This window comes from Mirounga angustirostris, unplaced genomic scaffold (genome assembly GCF_029215605.1).
Source record: "Mirounga angustirostris isolate CCGP_5_RB_7025 unplaced genomic scaffold, mMirAng1.0.hap1 SCAF_1, whole genome shotgun sequence".
In the NCBI taxonomy this organism is placed as follows: domain Eukaryota; kingdom Metazoa; phylum Chordata; class Mammalia; order Carnivora; family Phocidae; genus Mirounga; species Mirounga angustirostris.
The window spans coordinates 190718385-190737533 of NW_026991709.1; the positions used below are offsets into that span (position 1 = coordinate 190718385).

The window sequence follows — 19149 nt, forward strand, 5'->3', positions numbered from 1 at the left end:
AAAGTGCACTATTGATACAGTCAGCAACATGGGTGACTCAGAAGCATTATGCTTAGTGAAAGGAGCCAGATTTTAAAGAGCTACTTACTGAATAATTCCATTTATATGATATTCTGGAAAAGAGGCAGACATCAGATCAGTGGTTGCCTGGGGGTGGGAGAGGGAAGTCAGCTACAAAGAGGATGAAGGAAATTTTGGAGTGATGGAAGTGTTCTAAATCTTTGTTAAGTGTGAATTTTACTGTATGTAAATTATAAATCTTACTTAAAAACAAATTGACTTTCTTTTAAGAATTAGATATTGTAGCATTCTTAGAATGAAAAGGGAGAGTGAATGTCCCCCAGATAAATGAATAGTTATCACAGGAAAAATATACAAAGAAGGATGCATACTATATACCTTTTTTTTTTTTAGAGAGAGCGAGCGCACCTGCATGGGAGTGGGTGGAAGGGGGCAGAGGGAGAGGGAGAGAGAGAATCTTAAGCCAGCTCCACGAGTGTTGTAGAGCCCCACATAGGGCCCTATCTCAGGACCCTGAGATCATGACCTGAGCCGAAACCAGGAGTCGGTCCCTTTAACCATCTGAGCCTCCCAGGCACCCCTACTATTTATACTTTTGATACTTAGTTCATTTAGGAATAAATTAAATAATATGCATAAGTTAATATAGAATTTGATTACTAGACATGTTTTCTTTTGAACCGCTAGGTGCAAATCTTAATGCTTTCCAGTTTATTATCAGTTATCTTTGCTTTTGTGGTAATTAGTTATTCCTACCACTAACACTTTTTATTAGCATGTGTCTTTTCTCCTGATTATGAATGACATGTTCTTGTTTTTAAAGTAGGACAAGTGAGGGGTACCTGGATGGCTCCCGCTCAGGTCATGATCTCAGTCAGGGTCATGAGATTGAGCCCGGTGTCCAGCTCCGCGCTCAGCAAGGAGTCTGCTTGAGATTCTCTCCCTCCTTCTCCCTCTGCCCCTCCCCCTTACTCTCGCATGCACGCGCTCTCTCTCAAATAAATAAAATCTTTTAAAAAGTGGAACAAGTGAGTGTGTTGTTTTTTTCATTCTTGTTGCTCAGGAGGTGAAAAAACTGAAAGTCAAACAATAATAGGCTCATACAGATAGTGCTGTGCCGAGCATTTAATATCTGACCCTCAGATTAGTGACAGCACTCTTCATTTTGTGTGTGGAGAGCTTACATTGTACGTTTTTCGTGTGAATAAAAGTTTAAATGTTTATCACTTATTTTGAAGGTGATATTTTTATGTCAACAGTGAGCTTGAGAGCAAAGGACTGAGACCTGGAAAAATGTTTGAAGCTGAGTGGTAGAAATGCAGTTGAGTCTGGGGGCTTGTCTCCCTCCTTGTACCAGGTCAAGTCTTGTTAAGCTACCACTAGTCCATGGACCCTGACTTTGGTGTCAGCTCTCTTGATCACATAGTCTTCTCATTCAGTTTTTTTTTTTTTAAAGATTTTTTAAAATTTATTCATTTGAGACACAGAGATAGAGAGAGAGAGAGCATGAGCAGGGGGAGAGGCAGAGGGAGAGGGAGAAGCAGGCTCCCTGCTGAGCCAGGAGCCCGATGCGGGGCTCAATCCCAGGATCCTGGGATCATGACCTGAGTCGAAGGCAGACGCTTAACCATCTGAGCCACCCAGGTGCCCCATCTCATTCAGTTTTTAAGTTGGGCTTACAGTTGAGGGACAGCTTTTTGTTGAAAGAAACACATTCTCTTGCCTAGAGTCAAGGACGTTTTACCTGATGATACTTGCTGTTGGTTCCTCACATGGCAAGAGGCTTATCAGTTATGTGTCATCATGTTCCTCCTTTCCCCCTTCTTGATAATGAAGCCATCTTGGCTTTCTACCCCATTGGCAGAGTAGATAATAGCTATGAGTGTTCTGTGTTTCAAAGACTATAAAAGTCTATTACTACATAAAATGTGTCTGATACTCATTGATACATGTTAGTTTCTTTTAGTTTTTTTTTTTTTTAAGATTTTATTTATTTATTTGACAGAGACATAGAGAGCGAGCACAGATAGGCAGAGCGGCAGGCAGAGGGAGAGGGAGAGGCAGGCTCCCCGCTGAACAGGGAATCCGAGGAGGTGGGGCTCGATCCCAGGACCTTGGGATCATGACCTGAGCCAAAGGCAGACACTTAACCAACTGAGCCACCCAGGTGCCCCAGTTTCTTTTAGCTTTTAAGATTATAACAACATGCTATGTCTTTGGAAAAGTTTGAAACCTTTATCTAGTTATTTACTTGTCTGGTTATCTATTTATATATGTATCTATTTATTTATTCATCTATTTATTTATTTGGAGTAAGTTTCTAATTTTTTCCAGGGGATGACTCTTTTGAGGGGGCGGCAGTGGAGCTTAGCATAAAGCATAGCACTCCAGAATGGGGATATGAGAGTAGTGCTAAAAAAATACCCTATAGTTTCCCTACCCTCATTTTAGTAATTCTATACTGCAGTTAATTAGATGCCTACCACCAATATTTATTAAAGCTAGAGCTGGAGATAGGATATATTTCTTGAATATTTAATACTTACCTCCCCAATAAAACTAATTTTTGTAACAAATATTTCTAAAGTAATACAGGGGTTTCAGAGAATGCTTTATCTTGTAACTGTACTTGGTGTCTGTTTATACCCTTACTGATTATATATTATAATACTTGTGAGAAAAAGCAATTTTCAGCTTTAATGCCTGAAGGGCACCCCACTATTAAATATATACTTACACACACTTGCCACTTTTCTATAAATTTGTGATTGTTTAAAAATTTTATGTACATAAATATACATATAAATGTATATGTGTATATATGCATATTATATGTAATTATATATATAAAAATTTGAAACAATCACTAATTTACAGAAAAAGAGTAAGTATAGTACAGAAAACTTTTTCCTTGTACCACTTGATGGTTGGAGACCTGATGTCTCATTATCTCTGAATACTTTAGTGTCTCTCTCCTACAAATAAAGGCACAATGCCGTCATCAAAATTGGGAAATTAACATTGGTAAATTAATACCGTTTAGTTCAGATGTCACCAATTGTCACAATACCATCTAGTTCAGAATTGTCTGTTGCATTTACTTGTCATGCTTCTTCAGTCTCTCTCCTTCAGTATGGAATAGATCCTCAGTCTTCTTTCACACACCTGAGCTTCTTGTGGATTACAAGACAGTTATTTTGCAGGAAATCCCTCAGTTTAGGTTTGTTTGGGATTTACTCAAGATTAGATTTGAGCTCTGTGTCTTTGGCAGGGAGGTAGCTTGCCTTGTTACTGAAGATGTTCACTTTGTGGTATTCTCCAAGCTTCTCGATGATAAACTACTGGTTTTCCTTTTGTGATTAAGTATTTTGTGGGGAGGCACTTTGAAGATTTATTTATTTATTTGAGACAGAGAGAATGAGAGAGACAGAGAGCACATGAGAGGGGGGGAGGGTCAGAGGGAGAAGCAGACTCCCTGCCGAGCAGGGAGCCCGATGCGGGACTCGATCTTGGGACTCCAGGATCATGACCTGAGCCGAAGGCAGTCGCTTAACCAGCTGAGCCACCCAGGTGCCCCTGGGGAGGCACTTTGAAACTATGTATATGAGTTATTTATTGCTGTGTAATAAATTACCCCAGTACTTTGAGAGAATATTTGAAAGAACAGATATTACTTCACACAGTTTCTGAGGGTTAGGAATCTGGGAACGTCTTAGCTAGATGGTTCTAGCTCTAGATCTCTTACGAAGTTGGAGTCAGGATATCAGTCAGGGTTTTAGTCAGTTGGACAAGTGGGGCATGAGGGTCTTGACTGGGGCTGGAGGATCTGTTTCCCAAAAAGGCTTACTTACTTGGCTGCTGGCTGGAGGTCACAGTTCCTTGTGGTTGTTATCAGGAGGCCTCATTTCTAGTCATGTGGACCTGCCCATAGGGCAGCTTGAATGTTCCCACAGTATTCAGAGGGGATCTGAGACAAGGCTGAAGCCACTATGTCTTTTATGATCCAACCTTCTAGGTTGCACAGTCCTTATTCTGTTCATTACATGTAGGCCATTAATCTACCCCACAGCTAAGGGTGGGGGGTAAGAATTAGGCTCCATGTTTTAAAGGAAGTATCAAACAATTTGTAGAAATATTTCAAAACATCATACTGTGTATATCTGTATGGACTGTTGGTTTCCTGTTTTATTCAACAGGTTATTAAAGTCTTTTTTTTTTTTTTAAAGATTTTATTTATTTATTTGAGACAGAGAGAATGAGAGACAGAGAGCATGAGAGGGAGGAGGGTCAGAGGGAGAAGCAGACTCCCCACCAAGCAGGGAGCCCGATGCGGGACTCGATCCCGGGACTCCAGGATCATGACCTGAGCCGAAGGCAGTCGCTTAACCAACTGAGCCACCCAGGCGCCCCGGTTATTAAAGTCTTATTATTCTCATTTGATGTTTCAGTTGTCCCCAGTTTGGCCAATTAGACTTGTCTCACTTCAAGTTGGCCTCTGTTTTTGTTTTTGTTTTTGAAATATTCTTGTCATTCTTTAAAGACTTCCTTGCTTTCTTGTGTAAGATGTTCCAGGCTTATCTTTTCTTTTTTAATTAAAAAAATTGATATATTATTCACATACCATAATATCCACTCTTTCAAAGTATACAGTTCACAAAGTTGTGCATAAATACTCTCTAGTTCCAAAACATTTAATCACTTCGGGTGCCTGGGTGGCTCAGTCGTTGGGTGGCTGCCTTCGGCTCAGGTCATGATCCCAGAGTCCTGGGATCGAGTCCCACATCGGGCTCCCTGCTCAGCGGGAAGCCTGCTTCTCCCTCTCCCACTCCCCCTGCTTGTGTTCCTGCTCTCACTGTCTCTGTCAAATAAATAAATAAAATCTTTAAAAAAAATAAAAAAATAAGACATTTAATCACTTCAAAAAGTAACCCTGTTCCTAGTGGCATTTATTCCCCATTTCTTCTTTCCTCCCCAGCCCCTGGGAGTCACTAATCTGCTTTATATCTCTATAGATTTGTCTATTCTGGCCATACCATATAAATAGAATCATAAATTATGTGGCTTTTTGTGTCTGCTTTCTTTCACTTAGCATATCATTTTCATTGGTTTATACATGTGGTAGCATGAGTCATTACTTCATTTTATTATGTTCCATTGTGTGGATATAGCACATTTTGTTTATCCATTAATTCACTGAAGGACATTCAGATGGTTTTTACTTTTTAGCTATTATGTGTAATGCTACTCTGAACATTTGTCTATAAGCCTTTGTATGGACATATGTTTTCAGTTCTCTTGGGTTTTAAGATTATCTTATATTTTTCCTTCCCTAGCCCTGGAATCAGCCATTTCTCCAAAAAGCCTTGGCTTTTTTTTTTTAATGGAGAATAGGATTCAGAAGCCAAGATCTGGGTACTACTTGTGCTCATTGCTATTAGGATATCATTGATTTTAGGCCCTCTCAGTGGACAGAGCTAGGGAGTATATACATATTTGTGAAGGGATGCATACATACATACTCATATATATATACACGTTCTTGCTATATATTTCTATATACATATATATTAAAAACCATAAAGTCATGCCACTACTCTCAATTCCAATCCTATAAGACAGGGTTCATTCTAGTTTTCTTCCTTTCTGTATTTGTATTTCTTTCTGAGAAATTTTCTGAGAAACTACCTCCTATTATCCTTAATTAATTAATTTATTTGATCAGTCCCTGTTAGTAACCAGTCTCTCATCTCTGCTTAAATGCTCTCCTCTGTGCAAATGACTTTCTTACCCCTTTTGGGCTTTGACACTCCATACCCAGCTGCCCTTCTTCATGGATACCTTCCTTAACTTTCTCAGGCTCTACTCCATGCTAGACTGACCCCCATGTGGTTACCCTCCTACCCCATTTAGGCTTCTATATTGTACATTAGGCCCCCTCTCCATATGGGTGCCATCCTCACTTCGCTTGTGCTCTGGCTCCCAATGCTAGACTAACCCCCACAGGAATGCCCTCCTTATCCTACTGTGCTCCTACACCTCTTTCCAGGCCACCTCTCCGTGTGAACACCCTATTTCCCCTGCTCTTATGTCCCATCATGGACAGCTTCAATACACTCTGGCTCTGACACTCCACACCAGGCTGCCCCTCCAGGCCTCTCATACTTCTTGCCCTTCGCCCCAAACCAGATCACCTCCACACATGTACACCTTCTTTACCACATCTGGGTTCCAACAGCCCCCCAGGAAGCTAGACATCCACGTGGATGTCTCACACAGGTCCTTACACCCCTCTCTGAGCCAACATGTCTGCTTTCCCTCCTGGCAGAGATGCCTACCATGCACCATGTTCTGCTTTAGAATTGAATCGTTTAGGAAAGAAAGAGGAAGAAGAGGTCCTTTGCCTTATCCTTGAACTGTTTATATTGTTTTTCTGTTTTTGCACTTCCTTCACATTTGTTTTCTTGCTTTTGAATTGTTAAAATTAACTTTCCCTAATTTCCATTTCACAAATCTGTTTTATGTTTTTGCACTTAACGTGTTCTTCCTTCCTTCCTTCCTTCCTTCCTTCCTTCCTTCCTTCCTTCCTTCCTTCCTTCCTTCCTTCCTTCCTTCCTTTCTCTTTCTTGTGTGTGTATATGTTTTCAACTAGGAAGATTGGTTATGATCTTTATAAGTAGATATTCTCTAACCTGCTACAAAAAATCGTTACCCTAACAGGAGGAAATTACTAAATAAGTATATTAACAAGTGTCTGAGGCTAAGTAATGTACCAGACTAATTCCAGGGCTACTATAAAAATATGGAGCATTTCTGTAAGGGAAGGATCTGCCCAGGAAATCATTCTTTTGTTTGGCATTAAATCTCCCCCTTGTGATTTGTTTTCATCATTTTTTAATCTTGAAAGCATTAGCTTTTATTGTATTTTTTTAAAGATTTTATTTATTTGAAAGAGAGAGAGGGAGCATGAGCAGGGGACGCGGCAGAGGGAGAGGGAGAAGCAGACTCTCTGCTGAGCAGGGAGCCTGATGTGGGACTCCATCCCAGGACCCTGAGATCATGACCTGAGCCAAGGCAGACACTTAACAACTGAGCCACCCAGGCACCCCAAGCATTAGCTTTTAAATTAAGTACATCCAGTAAACATCCTTTGGAAAATTAATTTTTCTTGTTTTCTTTAAAATATTTAGAATAGAAATTCAAATGTAAGAAAGCAGTATTGATGAAATAGGTCTACCATATGGTACAATTTAATAACTATTTTATATGTTTTTATTATATGTTAGCCATTTTATATGTCAGTATATTGCATTTAATTTTCTAAAAATTCGAATGAGTCAAATTGGTATGTTTTTATATAGATAAAAGGGACTTATGCATCACCATATTCTAAAGAATTTGTATGTCACAACGAGGTACAAATAGCTGGAAGAATTTGTATCAGTATGAAGTCTTTAGAACGATCATCTAAGAATTTAAAAAAACAGAGTTGGATAAATAACACTTCTGTATAAAAACCTTTCAGGTGTTTCTGCCCGGTTTTCCTTCATAGTCAGATGCTTTGGGAGCTGGTCCTGTTGGGGGAGCCCCTCGTGGTCATGGCACCATCACCATCAGAGTCATCAGAGACTGTATTGGCACTTACTAAGTGAGTATGTTTCGTTCCTGACAGTGATGGTTGCAGCATTTTTCCATCTGTGATATGTTTGCACACTCGTTGCGTTGACCCACACAGCTCCCTTCCTTGTAAGAAGGCTGGGCTCATTATAGTACCGTTTCATGGATGAGAAAATTAATTCAGGCTCCACGAGGGCTAGAACTGTGTTTCGGTTTTTCTGAGCAACAAACATTCATTCGCTCAGCTGGCACCTGACAAATATGGGCTGCATGAATGGTCAGAGTCTCGTAAAAGATACATAGCGAGGAAGTGAGAGTGCCAGCACTTCACCCTATCTTCTGCCCCAAGTCCAGCGTGCGTTCAGCACACCATTCCACATGATTATGCATTTCCATTTGTCTTTCTGGTTTCCTAAAAGGAGTTTGCTGTTTACTGAAATAAATAAATAAATAATGCCACTGTGGGTATACTGCGTGTATTGATGTTTTATAGTTATTGAGTAGGGCCTTTAATTTTTTGTCCTTTGTTTTAAATGTTCTTCTTACTCCACAGCTGTATTTCTCCATTGAAGTACTTCAGCGACTTCCGACCTTATTTCACAATTCATGACAGTGAATTCAAAGAATATACTACTCGTACTCAAGCCCCGTGAGTAAACAAAACAACTATTATTGACCAAGTAGTACCTGTATAACCAAATTATATAAAATTACATCTTGAACTTACTGGCATCTTGATTTTATAAAGAAAGGTTTGAGGAGCTGCTTGTAACACTTCTACATTTCAATTGTCAATCTTATTTTCTTTGAATGATTTTATTTATTAGTGGAAGCTGTATTGTCATTAATAGCCATCTGACTATACTTTGAGTTCTGTTTTCTTGCCCTATTTTAGGGCCTTTTACAGCATCAGTTATCTCTTATTGCTCTGTAACTTCCTTTTCCTTCTTCCTCTTCATTTCTTCCCCTTCCTCCTCTTCATTGAATTGGCATGGAAACATGAAAATTCTTCCGAATATGTCAAAGGGGAAAAAATTATCTTACCCTTTCCCTTTTAGCTCCTGCTCTATTGCTTACATTCTTTTCATAGCTAAATTTCTAGAATAACAACAACAACAATCTCCATTTACTGTCTTTACTTCTTGGTTTTCTGGTTGCTTCTCAGTCCATTGCAGGTTGATTTCTCCACTTCCAGTGAAGTCATTCTTGGCCAGAGTCATCAAGACCCTCTCCCTGCCCTATCCCATAGGCACATTATTGTCTTAATTCTTCTGCCTTCCCTTTCTTATAACATTTAAGCTGTTGAGCTTGAAAGCATTTTTTAAAAGATTTTATTTACTTTTGAGAGAGAGAGAGAGAGCCCACAAGTGGGGGGAGGGGCAGAAGGTGAAGCAGGCTCCCCAATATGGGACTCCCAGGAGCCTGGGATCATGACCTGAGCTGAAGGCAGACACTTAACTGACTGAGCCACCCAGGTGCCTAAGCTTGAAAGCATTTTAATCCTTGATGCCACTCTCACCTGGCTGTCTGGTGATGCATCTCAGTCTCCTGTGCAGAGAGGTCTGTCTCTGCCAGCGCCTTAAATGTTGGTGTTCTCCAGTCCTGTGTTCTGGGATCTGATTTCAGACTGATAATTCTTTCTGAGCAATCTTATCTGTACCCACAGCCTCTGTTAAGACCCATATACTGATAACTGAAACTTATCTGCCTAGCCCAGATCTTTGTAAGGTGCAGACCTTTATGTCCAGGGTTTTGTTGTTGTTTTTTACCACTTTACCACCTGGACATCTTAATGGCACCTGAAACTAAATGTATGCAGTGAATTCTTTGTTTCCTGTTTTCTTCCCTAAACCCATGAATGGTACTACTTTTTCCTTAGTCATCAAAAATCTAAATTGTCATAAATTTCTCCTTCTTAACATGTCCCACATCAAGTTTTACCAAATTCTGTCAATTCAACACCATAAAATCTCTCTCATAATAACATTTGTTACCTGCTTTCCAAAAGTCTCTTCCCAGTCTTACTGTCTCCAGTCTTTGTCATATCTGCTGTTGCTTTTTCCCAAACCCCCTCCCCTCCTTATAGGGCATCTTCCAGATTTCCCCTAGAATGATCTTCCTACATTTTCATTCACATGGCATCCTTCCATTTGGTTCTCTAATACCTTCCATTTGCCTACAAGATTTTTAAACTTCTTAGCACATTAATTTGGCACTTAATAAACTTCTTAGCATATTAACTTGGTACTTAATAATCTGGCCAGCACATACCCATCTACTTTCATTTCTGACTCTTCATCCTTCTCACTTTATGCTGTGGGAATGCTGAGCTCTTTGTAGTTCTTCGAGCACACCACGATCTCACTTCATTGCTTGGCTCGTACTATTTGTTCTCCTGCATCACCTTTACCTCCCTTATCCACTTGGCAAAGAACTTCTATTCATCTTTCATATCTTTGTGCAATGTCATCTCTTTGGTAAAGCTGTCTTTGTTTTTTGTTTTGTTTTGTTTTTAGAGATTTATTTATTTTAGGGAGAGAGAGAGCATGTGTGCACACGCAAGGTGGGGAGAGGCACAGGGAGAGGGAATCTTCAAGCAGACTCCCTGCTGAGCTCGGAGCCCTACATGGGGCTTAGTCTCAGGACCCCAAGATCATGACTTGAGCTGAAATCAAGAGTCGGATACTTAATTGACTGAGCCACCCGGGCTTACCTATTGAAGCTGTCTTTGAATCCCCTGGTAGACCTACAGTTTCTCCTTTGTAATTGTCGTATGTGTTATACCACCTTCTCTGTTTCCTAATTTTGGCATTGTAATTGGGTATGTATGCCTTTCTTTCTGTATGCTTTTAAAAAGACTATGTCTTTTTATGTTTACTTGCCTAGTGCTAAACATGTTGCCTGGCATATAGTTGAGACGTTAATGCATTGAGTGAAGGAAAAGAAAATCTATTGTTCAATCTAAAGAAATTATAAACTAGTCTTCACTGGAACATTTGTCTTTTTCTCACTTTGTTTCTGTTTTGTTTTTATGTAGGCCTTCAGTTATCTTAGGAGTAACCAACCCTTTTTTTGCGAAAACACTCCAGCACTGGCCGCACATTATTCGAATAGGAGACCTTAAACCTGCAGGTAAAGTATAAACTCAGTGTTCTGTTTTCGTATGTGAGTTGGCTGAGTAGGTTCATTTCTTCCCCTTTGTTTTCATCTCTTGATTACTTTTTAATTATGTTGTTGGTAACCTTTTTGGAGGCAATCTGAATAAGGACCTTTGAAGAAGAGCCTAACTTCCCACTAAAATATACAGATTCTTATGTGTAACCCATCATGTCCTCCTATCAAAAAATGCACTTCTAGTGTTATAAACATGGAATGAATTATAAAACAATGAAACCTCAAAAATTTGAGCAACTTTTTGTATATGGATAAGCCTAATTAAACAGGGATTTCCAACACTGTTTGAATAAAACCTTGTAGAAGCTAGAATTATTCAATTTGGCACAAAATTCTCTGCTAGGTCTCAAAACAAGCATTATACATTTCCATGGCAATGGTATTGATTAAGGAAATGGTCAAAGGTTGTGCTTTCCTTGAGGAAAAGGTAAATAGTATTTTGCTTGTAGTAACTATTTAATGAATGTGTTTAAATGAGTAAATTAATTCAGAGGTTGGAAGTGTTGTTAACTTAGATGACAATTTAATGGTATTTCTGACATTCCTCCCTGGACATTCCTGAATTTTCTACTGAAATAGTAAGACTTGAGATACTGAAAATATTTTTTTTTAAAGATTTTATTTATTTGACAGAGAGAGACACAGCGAGGGAGGGAACACAAATAGGGGGAGTGGGAGAGGGAAAAGTAGGCCTCCCCCTGAGCAGGGAGCCCAATGCAGGGCTTGATCCCAACACCCTGGGATCATGACCTGAGCCGAAGGCAGACGCTTAACGACTGAGCCACCCAGGCACCCCGAGATACTGAAAATACTTTTATTTATTTTATTTTTTTTATTTTTTTAAAGATTTTATTTATTTATTTGACAGAGAGAGACACAGCGAGAGAGGGAACACAAGCAGGGGGAGTGGGAAAGGGAGAAGCAGGCTTCCCACTGAGCAGGGAGCCCGATGCGGGGCTCGATCCCAGGACCCCGGGATCATGACCTGAGCCGAAGGCAGACGCTTAACCGACTGAGCCACTCAGGCGCCCTGAGAATACTTTTAAATAACTTTATGATGTGTTACTTTTAAAGACTTCTTTTGGTATACACAGGAATATTTCAAATATTATTTAATAATTTATTAGATATCCTTTCTGGTATATACATAAATCTAGATAGATATGTTAGATTCAAACAATAACAATTTTATTTTTTTATTTTTTATTTTTTAATTTAATTAATTTATTTAAGACAGAGAGAGCGAGAGAGAGAGAGAGAGAGAGAGAGAGAGAGCACGAGTGGGGTGAGGGGCAGAGGGAGAAGCACACTCCCCGCTGAGCAGGGAGCCCAAAGTGGGGCTCAATCCTGGGACTTCGGGATCATGACCTGAGCTGAAGGCAGACATTCAACCAACTGAGCCACCCAGGTACCCCAAGCAATAACAATTTAAATGATATTATTTACGAACATTAGACTCAATCTTATACCAAAATCCTTGGAAGCCTTAAGAAATCTAGGAAAGAGCAAGTAGCTTTACCTTCGCTGTCAGATCTATGTGTTCTTATGCAGAACAGCCTCTTTAAGCCTCAAATTCTTTGTCTGCTGGGAGATTAAACAGTTTCTGACTGAGTGGCATTCTGTAAATGTCAGTCACCTGCCATTTCACTGGTGTCCTTTCTGATTTAATGATAATTTAGAACATAGCAATCACCAGAGTCTTAGCTATGAGAAGATATGAAATATTTTTTAAAATCTTAATTTAATATTGACATTTGTTTTCATGGTTTTGTCCTATTAATCTAGACTATTGGATTGATTGTAATATAGTTGACTACTGTTTATTATCTTTTTCCAATGAAAGAGGCTCTTGGTTGTGGCTTTAAGTAGAGGAACTTTTGCATAAAATCATTGGTAAAGTAGTGTGTTTAACTTTATAAGAAACTGCCAAACTTTTTTCCAAAGTGGCCCACCAGTTTTACATTTAAAAATATTTTTTAAGTTTATTTATTTATTTTTAAGTTTTTATTTAAATTCCAGTTAAGATGCAGTGTAATATTAGTTTCAGGTGTACAATATAGTGATTCAGCACTTCCAAACATCACCTGGTGCTCATCAGAAGTGCCCTCCTTCATCCCCATCACCTATTTCACGCATCCCCCACCCCCAACCTCCTTTCTGGTAACCATCAGTTTGTTCTCTATAGTTAAGAGTCTGCTTCTTGGTTTGCCTCTCCCTTCCCCCACCCCATGTTCATTTGTTTTGTTTCTTAAATTCCACATATGAGTGAAATCATATGATATCTTTCTCTGACTGGCTTATTTCACTTAATATTCTCTACACCTAGCATGGGGCTTGAACCCATACCCCAAGATCAAGAGTTGCACACTCTTCTGACTGAGCCAGCCAGGCACCCCTCATTTTACATTCTTTTTTTTTTTTTAATTTTATTTATTTATTTGACAGAGAGACATCGAGAGAGGGAACACAAGCAGGGGGAGTGGGAGAGGGAGAAGCAGGCTTCCCCCTGAGCAGGGAGCCCCCAATGCAGGGCTCTATCCCAGGACCCTGGGATCATGACCTGAGCTGAAGGCAGACTCTTAACGACTGAGCCACCCAGGCGCCCCTCATTTTACATTCTTACCAGCAGTCTGTAAGAGTTCCTATTTCTTCACATCCCTGCCACCAGCATTTGATCCTGTCTGTGTTTTTCATTATAGCCACTTAATGGGTTTGAAATAGTGGTTTTCATTTGCTTTGCCTTAGTGAATAATGATGTTGAGCATCTTTTCATCTACTTAGAGTTGTTCATATATCTTCTTGGATGAAATGTTGATTGAAATCTTTTGCCAATTTTTAGTTAGGTTACTTGTCTTACTATTTAGTTGTAAGAGATCTTTATGTATTTTGGATACAAGTCTGTGTTTAGATATATGACTCACAAGTATTTTCTCACAGTATTTGGTTTCTTTTTTGTTTTCTTAATGATATCTTTTGAAGTGCAAAAGTGTTTTTTTCTCCACAGTTTGATTGAGATACACTTGACAAACAGCATTGTGTAAGTTTAGGGTGTACAGCATAATGACTTATATATATTGTGAAATGATTGCCACAATATGTTTAGTTAATATCTATCACCTCATATGGATACCAAGAAAATAAAAGGAAAGTAATGTTTCCTTGTGATGATAACTTTTAGGATTTACTGTCTTAACAGTTTTCAAATATAATATTATACAGCAGTGTTAACTATAGTCATCATGTTGTCATCATGTATCTGCATTACATCCCCAGTACTTAATTTTTCTTTTAACTAGAAGTTTGTACCTTTTGACCACTTTCATCCATTTCCCCTAACCCTCACCCCTCACTTCTGATATCTACAAAAATGTGTTTAATTTTGATGAAGTCTAGTTTATCAGTTTTTTTCTTTTATGGATTGGCCTCTTGATACTGTATCTAAGAACTCATTGCCCAACCCAGGGTCACAAAGATTTTCTCCTATGTTTTCTTCTAAAAGTTTTATTTATTATGTTGGCACCTCCATTTAGGTCTATGAACCACTTTAGTTATTTTTTGTGGGTTAGGGTCCAAAATAATCTTTTTTGCAAGTTGCTATTCAGTTGCCTTAGCACTATTTGTTGAAGATTATCTTTGTTTCTATTGAATTTCATTGGTACCTCTGTGGAAAATCAACACTGATGCAATGTCTTGATTACTGTAGTTTTATAGTAAGTTTTGAAATCAGGAAGTGTAAGTCTTCTAATATTGTTCTTCTTTTCCAAAATTGTTTTGGCTATTCTTGGTGTTTTGCATTTCCATATAAATTTCAGGATCACTTTGTTAATTTCTGCAGCCAGCTAGCTGGGATTTTGATAGGAATTATGTTAATATGCAGTAAATTTAGGGGTTTTTTTGGTGTCTCTGATCCAGGAATTTGAGATATCTTCTGTTGTTTAGGTCTTTAATTTTTCTCAGCAATGTTTTGTAGTTTTCTTTTTAAAGGTGTTTGTTTTTTATTTGAGAGAGAGTGAGAGAGCACAAGCAGGGGGAGTGGCAGGCAGAGAGAGAGGGAGAAGCAGGCTCCCTGCTAAGCAGGGAGCCTGATGGCGGGGCTCGATCCCAAGATCCTAGGATCATGACCCGAGCCAAAGGCAGACGCTTAACTGACTGAGCCATCCAGGCGCTCCTGTAGTTTTCAATATACAAGTCTAATTATGATGTTAGATACAGGTTTTCATAGATGTCATTCATTAGATTGAGGAAGTGCCTTTCTATTTCTAGTTTGTTGAGGATTATCATGAATTGGTGTTGAATTTTGTTAAATGCTTTTTCTGTATCTATGGAGATTGTCATGTGGTTTTTGTCCATTATCAATATGGCATATTAATTGCATTTTGGATGTTAAACCAACCTTATATTCCTTGCGTAAATCCCATTTGGTCATGTTGTATAATCCTTTTTATATGTTGCTAGATTTGATTTGCTATTATTTTTGTTGAGCATTTTTGCATCTGTATCCATGAGGGGTATCGGTCTGTAGTTTCTTTTCTTATGATGTCTTGCTAGCTGATATTCTTGCTACTCTGAGAAGCCTCTTCAGGCAAGTAAAGTTACCATTTAAAAGTAAGGCCTAGGGAGGGAGGGGAGGGGATAATTCTTGAATTGCTTTTTCAAATGGGGATGAGGACAGATACGGAATTTTTTTTTTTTTTTTAAAGATTTTATTTATTTATTTGACAGAGAGAGACACAGCAAGAGAGGGAACACAAGCAGGGGGAGTGGGAGAGGGAGAAGCAGGCTCCCCGCAGAGCAGGGAGCCCGATGCGGGACTCGATCCCAGGACCCTGGGATCATGACCTGAGCTGAAGGCAGTTGCTTAACCAACTGAGCCACCCAGGCGCCCAGATACGGAATATTAATTAGAACTTATTTTAAGCAGCCTACTTTAGAGATGAGCTGCTGTGTTCTCTCTGATTATTTCCATCACCAGCTTATTTGAACCACTTCATCAGGTATCATTGTTTTCTGCAGGAAAGCAATGGTGGTATATGGAAACATTATGCTTTATAGATTCTTAGTGGTCACTGAGGAGTGAATGCTAGAGGTTGTCAGTATCCTCAGTTTGGTCCTTGTTAGTTAATGGAGAAAATATGTTGTGAACAAAGGCACCAGGGATAATTTGATAATTTGGGGCAAGACTTTAGTGTCTGACTGTTTCTGGGACTGGTAGGTCTTATGTGAGCACAATTCTTAACAGAAGTGCAAAATTTCATTAAGTTTAGTGTGTTTATGATACTTTTCCCCACTTATCTTAAAAGTTGTTTTTATTGTGGTAAAATATACATAACCTAAAATTTACCATTTTAACTAGTTTTAAGTATCTAATTCACATAAAAATAATACAGTGGCATTAAGTATATTGATAGTGTGCAACCATCACCACTATCCATTTCCAGAACTTCATCATCCCAAACAGAAGGATTTGGATTTAGTTCACTCAGGGGGAGGTGGGTGGGGAGATGGGGTAACTGGGTGATGGGCATTAAGGAGGGCACTTGATGTAATGAGCACTGAGTGTTATATACAACTGATGAATCACTAAATTCTACCACTGAACCTAATAATACTCTATATTAATTAAATTGAATTTAAAAAAAAATTTAAAAAAACTAACACAGTGGCATTAAGTATATTCATAAGGTGCATCCATCATCACTATCCAGTTCCAGAACTTCTTCGTAATCCCAAGCAGAAGGATTTGGATTTAGTTCACCCAAATCCAAAACCCATTAAACAATAGCTCCCCAATTATTGCATCCCTCAGTCCCTGGTAACTTATAATTTCTGTTTCTATAAAGTTGACTCTTCTACATATTTCATATAAGTGGAATCATGTAATATTTGCCCTTTAGTGTCTGGCATATCTCACTGTTTTCAAGGTTCACTTATGTTGTATCATGCAGAAGAATTTCATTCCTTTAAAAAAAAAATTGTGGTGGGACACCTGGGTGGTTCAGTCAGTTAAGTGACTGCCTTTGGCTCAGGTCATGATCCCAGGGTCCTGGGATCGAGTCCCGCGTCGGGCTCGCCGCTCAACGGAGAGTCTGCTGCTCCCTCTGCCTGCCATTCCTCCTGCTTGTGCTCTCCCTCTCTGGCAAATAAATAAATAAAATCTTAAAAAATTGCAGGGCGCCTGGGTGGCTCAGACAGTTAAGCGTCTGCCTTCAGCTCGGGTCATGGTCCCAGGGTCCTGGGATCGAGTCCCGCATCGGGCTCCGTGCTCCTTGGGAGCCTGCTTCTCCCTCTGCTTCTCTCTCTCTCTCTGTCTCTCATGAATAAATAAATAAAATCTTTAAAAAAAAAATTGCAGTAAAAAGCACATAACACGATATTTACCATCTTAACCATTTTTTAAGTGTACAGTTCAGTGGCATTAAGTGCATTCACATTGTTGCACTATAATCACCACCATCCACTCACAGTGCTCTTTTCATCTTGCAAAATTGAAACTCTTGCGCCATTAAACAATAACTTACTATCCACTTCTTTCTCCACTCACCCCGCCCTAGCCCTTAGCAGCTACCTGTCTACTTCCTGTCAATATGAATTTGACTACTCAAGTATTTCATATAAGTCGAATTCTACTTGTCCTTTTGTGACTGGCTTATTTCGCTTAGTATAACGTCCTCCAGGTTCATTCATGTTGTAATGTGTCAGAATTTCCTTCCTTTTTAAGACTGAATAATATGCCATTGTATGCATGTACCACATTTTATTTATCCAATTATCTGTCAGTGGACACTTGGGTTGCTTCCACCTTTGAGCTATTGCAAATAATAATTCTATGAACATGGGTGTAGAGATACCTCTTTAAGTCCCTGCTTTCATTTCTTTTGAGTATGTATCCACAAAAGTGGGATTGCTGAACCACATAGCCATTTGTGTTTAATTTTTTGAGAAACTGCCATACTGTTTTTATTTTCCATTCCCATCAACAGTGCACAAGGGTATCAGTTTCTCCACATCCTTGCTAACACTTGTTATTTTTTGGTGTTTTTTTTTTATGGTAGCCCTTCTAATGGGTGTGAGATAGTATCTTACTGTGGTTTTGATTTGCATTTCCCTAACGATTAGTAATGTTGAGCTTCTTTTCATGTGTTTATTGGCCATCTGAATAACTTCTTTGGAGAATTATCTTTCCAAGTCCTTTGCCTGTCTTTTAATCATGTTGTTTTGTTATTGTTGAGATGTTAAGAGTTCTTTATATATTCTAGATACCAATCCCTTATCAGATAAATGCTTTGTAAATATTTTCTCCCATTCCATGAGTTGTCTTGTCATTCTCTCATTGGTAGTGTCCTTCGATGCACAAAAGTTTTAAGTTTGGTGAAGTCCAATTTATCTGTATTTTCTTTTATTGCCTCTGCTTTTGGTTTCATATTCATGAAAATCCATTTATCTTTTTTTTTTTTTTTAAGATTTTATTTACTTATTTGACAGAGGAGAGACACAGCGAGAGAGGGAACACAAGCAGGGGGAGTGGGAGAGGGAGAAGCAGGCTGAGCCGAAGGCAGACACTTAACGACTGAGCCACCCAGGTGCCCCAATCCATTTATCTTTTAATTCATGAGTGTTGGATATATATCTTGGGGCATTTTTCTGCCTATTGATCTCAAGGCCAGGACCACTGCATATGCTGCACAAGTTATGAAACACAACAGCCCTTCTTCTGTCTTTGAAAATTCAAGACTATCTGAGAGGGTCAGTAAAACTGCAGAAAGAGTATCTTCTGCAGGATCAGCAGGGAAGGCACAGCAAAGCTGAGATTCATAACTTTACCAGAAGTATACATTTAGTTTTAACCCTGTAGAGGGATCATTTCTCCTGATATAAAAGGATTATTTCTTCTGGATTGTACCTAGTTTTAGTTCCAAATTCTGTTAAATGGAGAAATATAATGTTAAGATGATGGTACTTAACAAATATTCCTCAAAGCGAAACTAATTCTATTAGCGTATACTGGATCAAATTATAAACTGATAATTTCTTTTTTTTTAATATTTTTTAAAATTTTTTTTAAAGATTTTATTTATTTATTTGAGACAATGAGAGAGAGAGAGAGAGCACATGAGAGGGGGGAGGGTCAGAGGGAGAAGCAGACTCCCTGCCGAGCAGGGAGCCCGATGCGGGACTCGATCCTGGGACTCCGGGATCATGACCTGAGCCGAAGGCAGTCGCTTAACCGACTGAGCCACCCAGGCGCCCCTAAACTGATAATTTCTGACCAGAAATTAAAGGTAAAATATTTGGCCTAAATGTGGAAGATTCTAATGCCCATATACAGAGGTGCTGTAGCCT

The 19149-nt window shown here is 39.0% G+C and overlaps 1 protein-coding gene across 5 annotated transcripts in view; it reads left to right on the plus strand.

Annotated features, from left to right (window-relative positions):
- DENND6A (DENN domain containing 6A) overlaps window positions 1-19149 on the plus strand; it is a 57766-nt gene that overhangs the window by 27310 nt on the left and 11307 nt on the right. For all 5 annotated transcript variants that reach the window (XM_054504679.2, XM_045862127.3, XM_064594695.1 and 2 more), the window contains 3 exons: window positions 7544-7666; window positions 8189-8284; window positions 10673-10767. In XM_054504679.2, the coding sequence (XP_054360654.1) occupies window positions 7544-7666; window positions 8189-8284; window positions 10673-10767 (314 nt within the window). The remainder of the gene's footprint in view (window positions 1-7543; window positions 7667-8188; window positions 8285-10672; window positions 10768-19149) is intronic.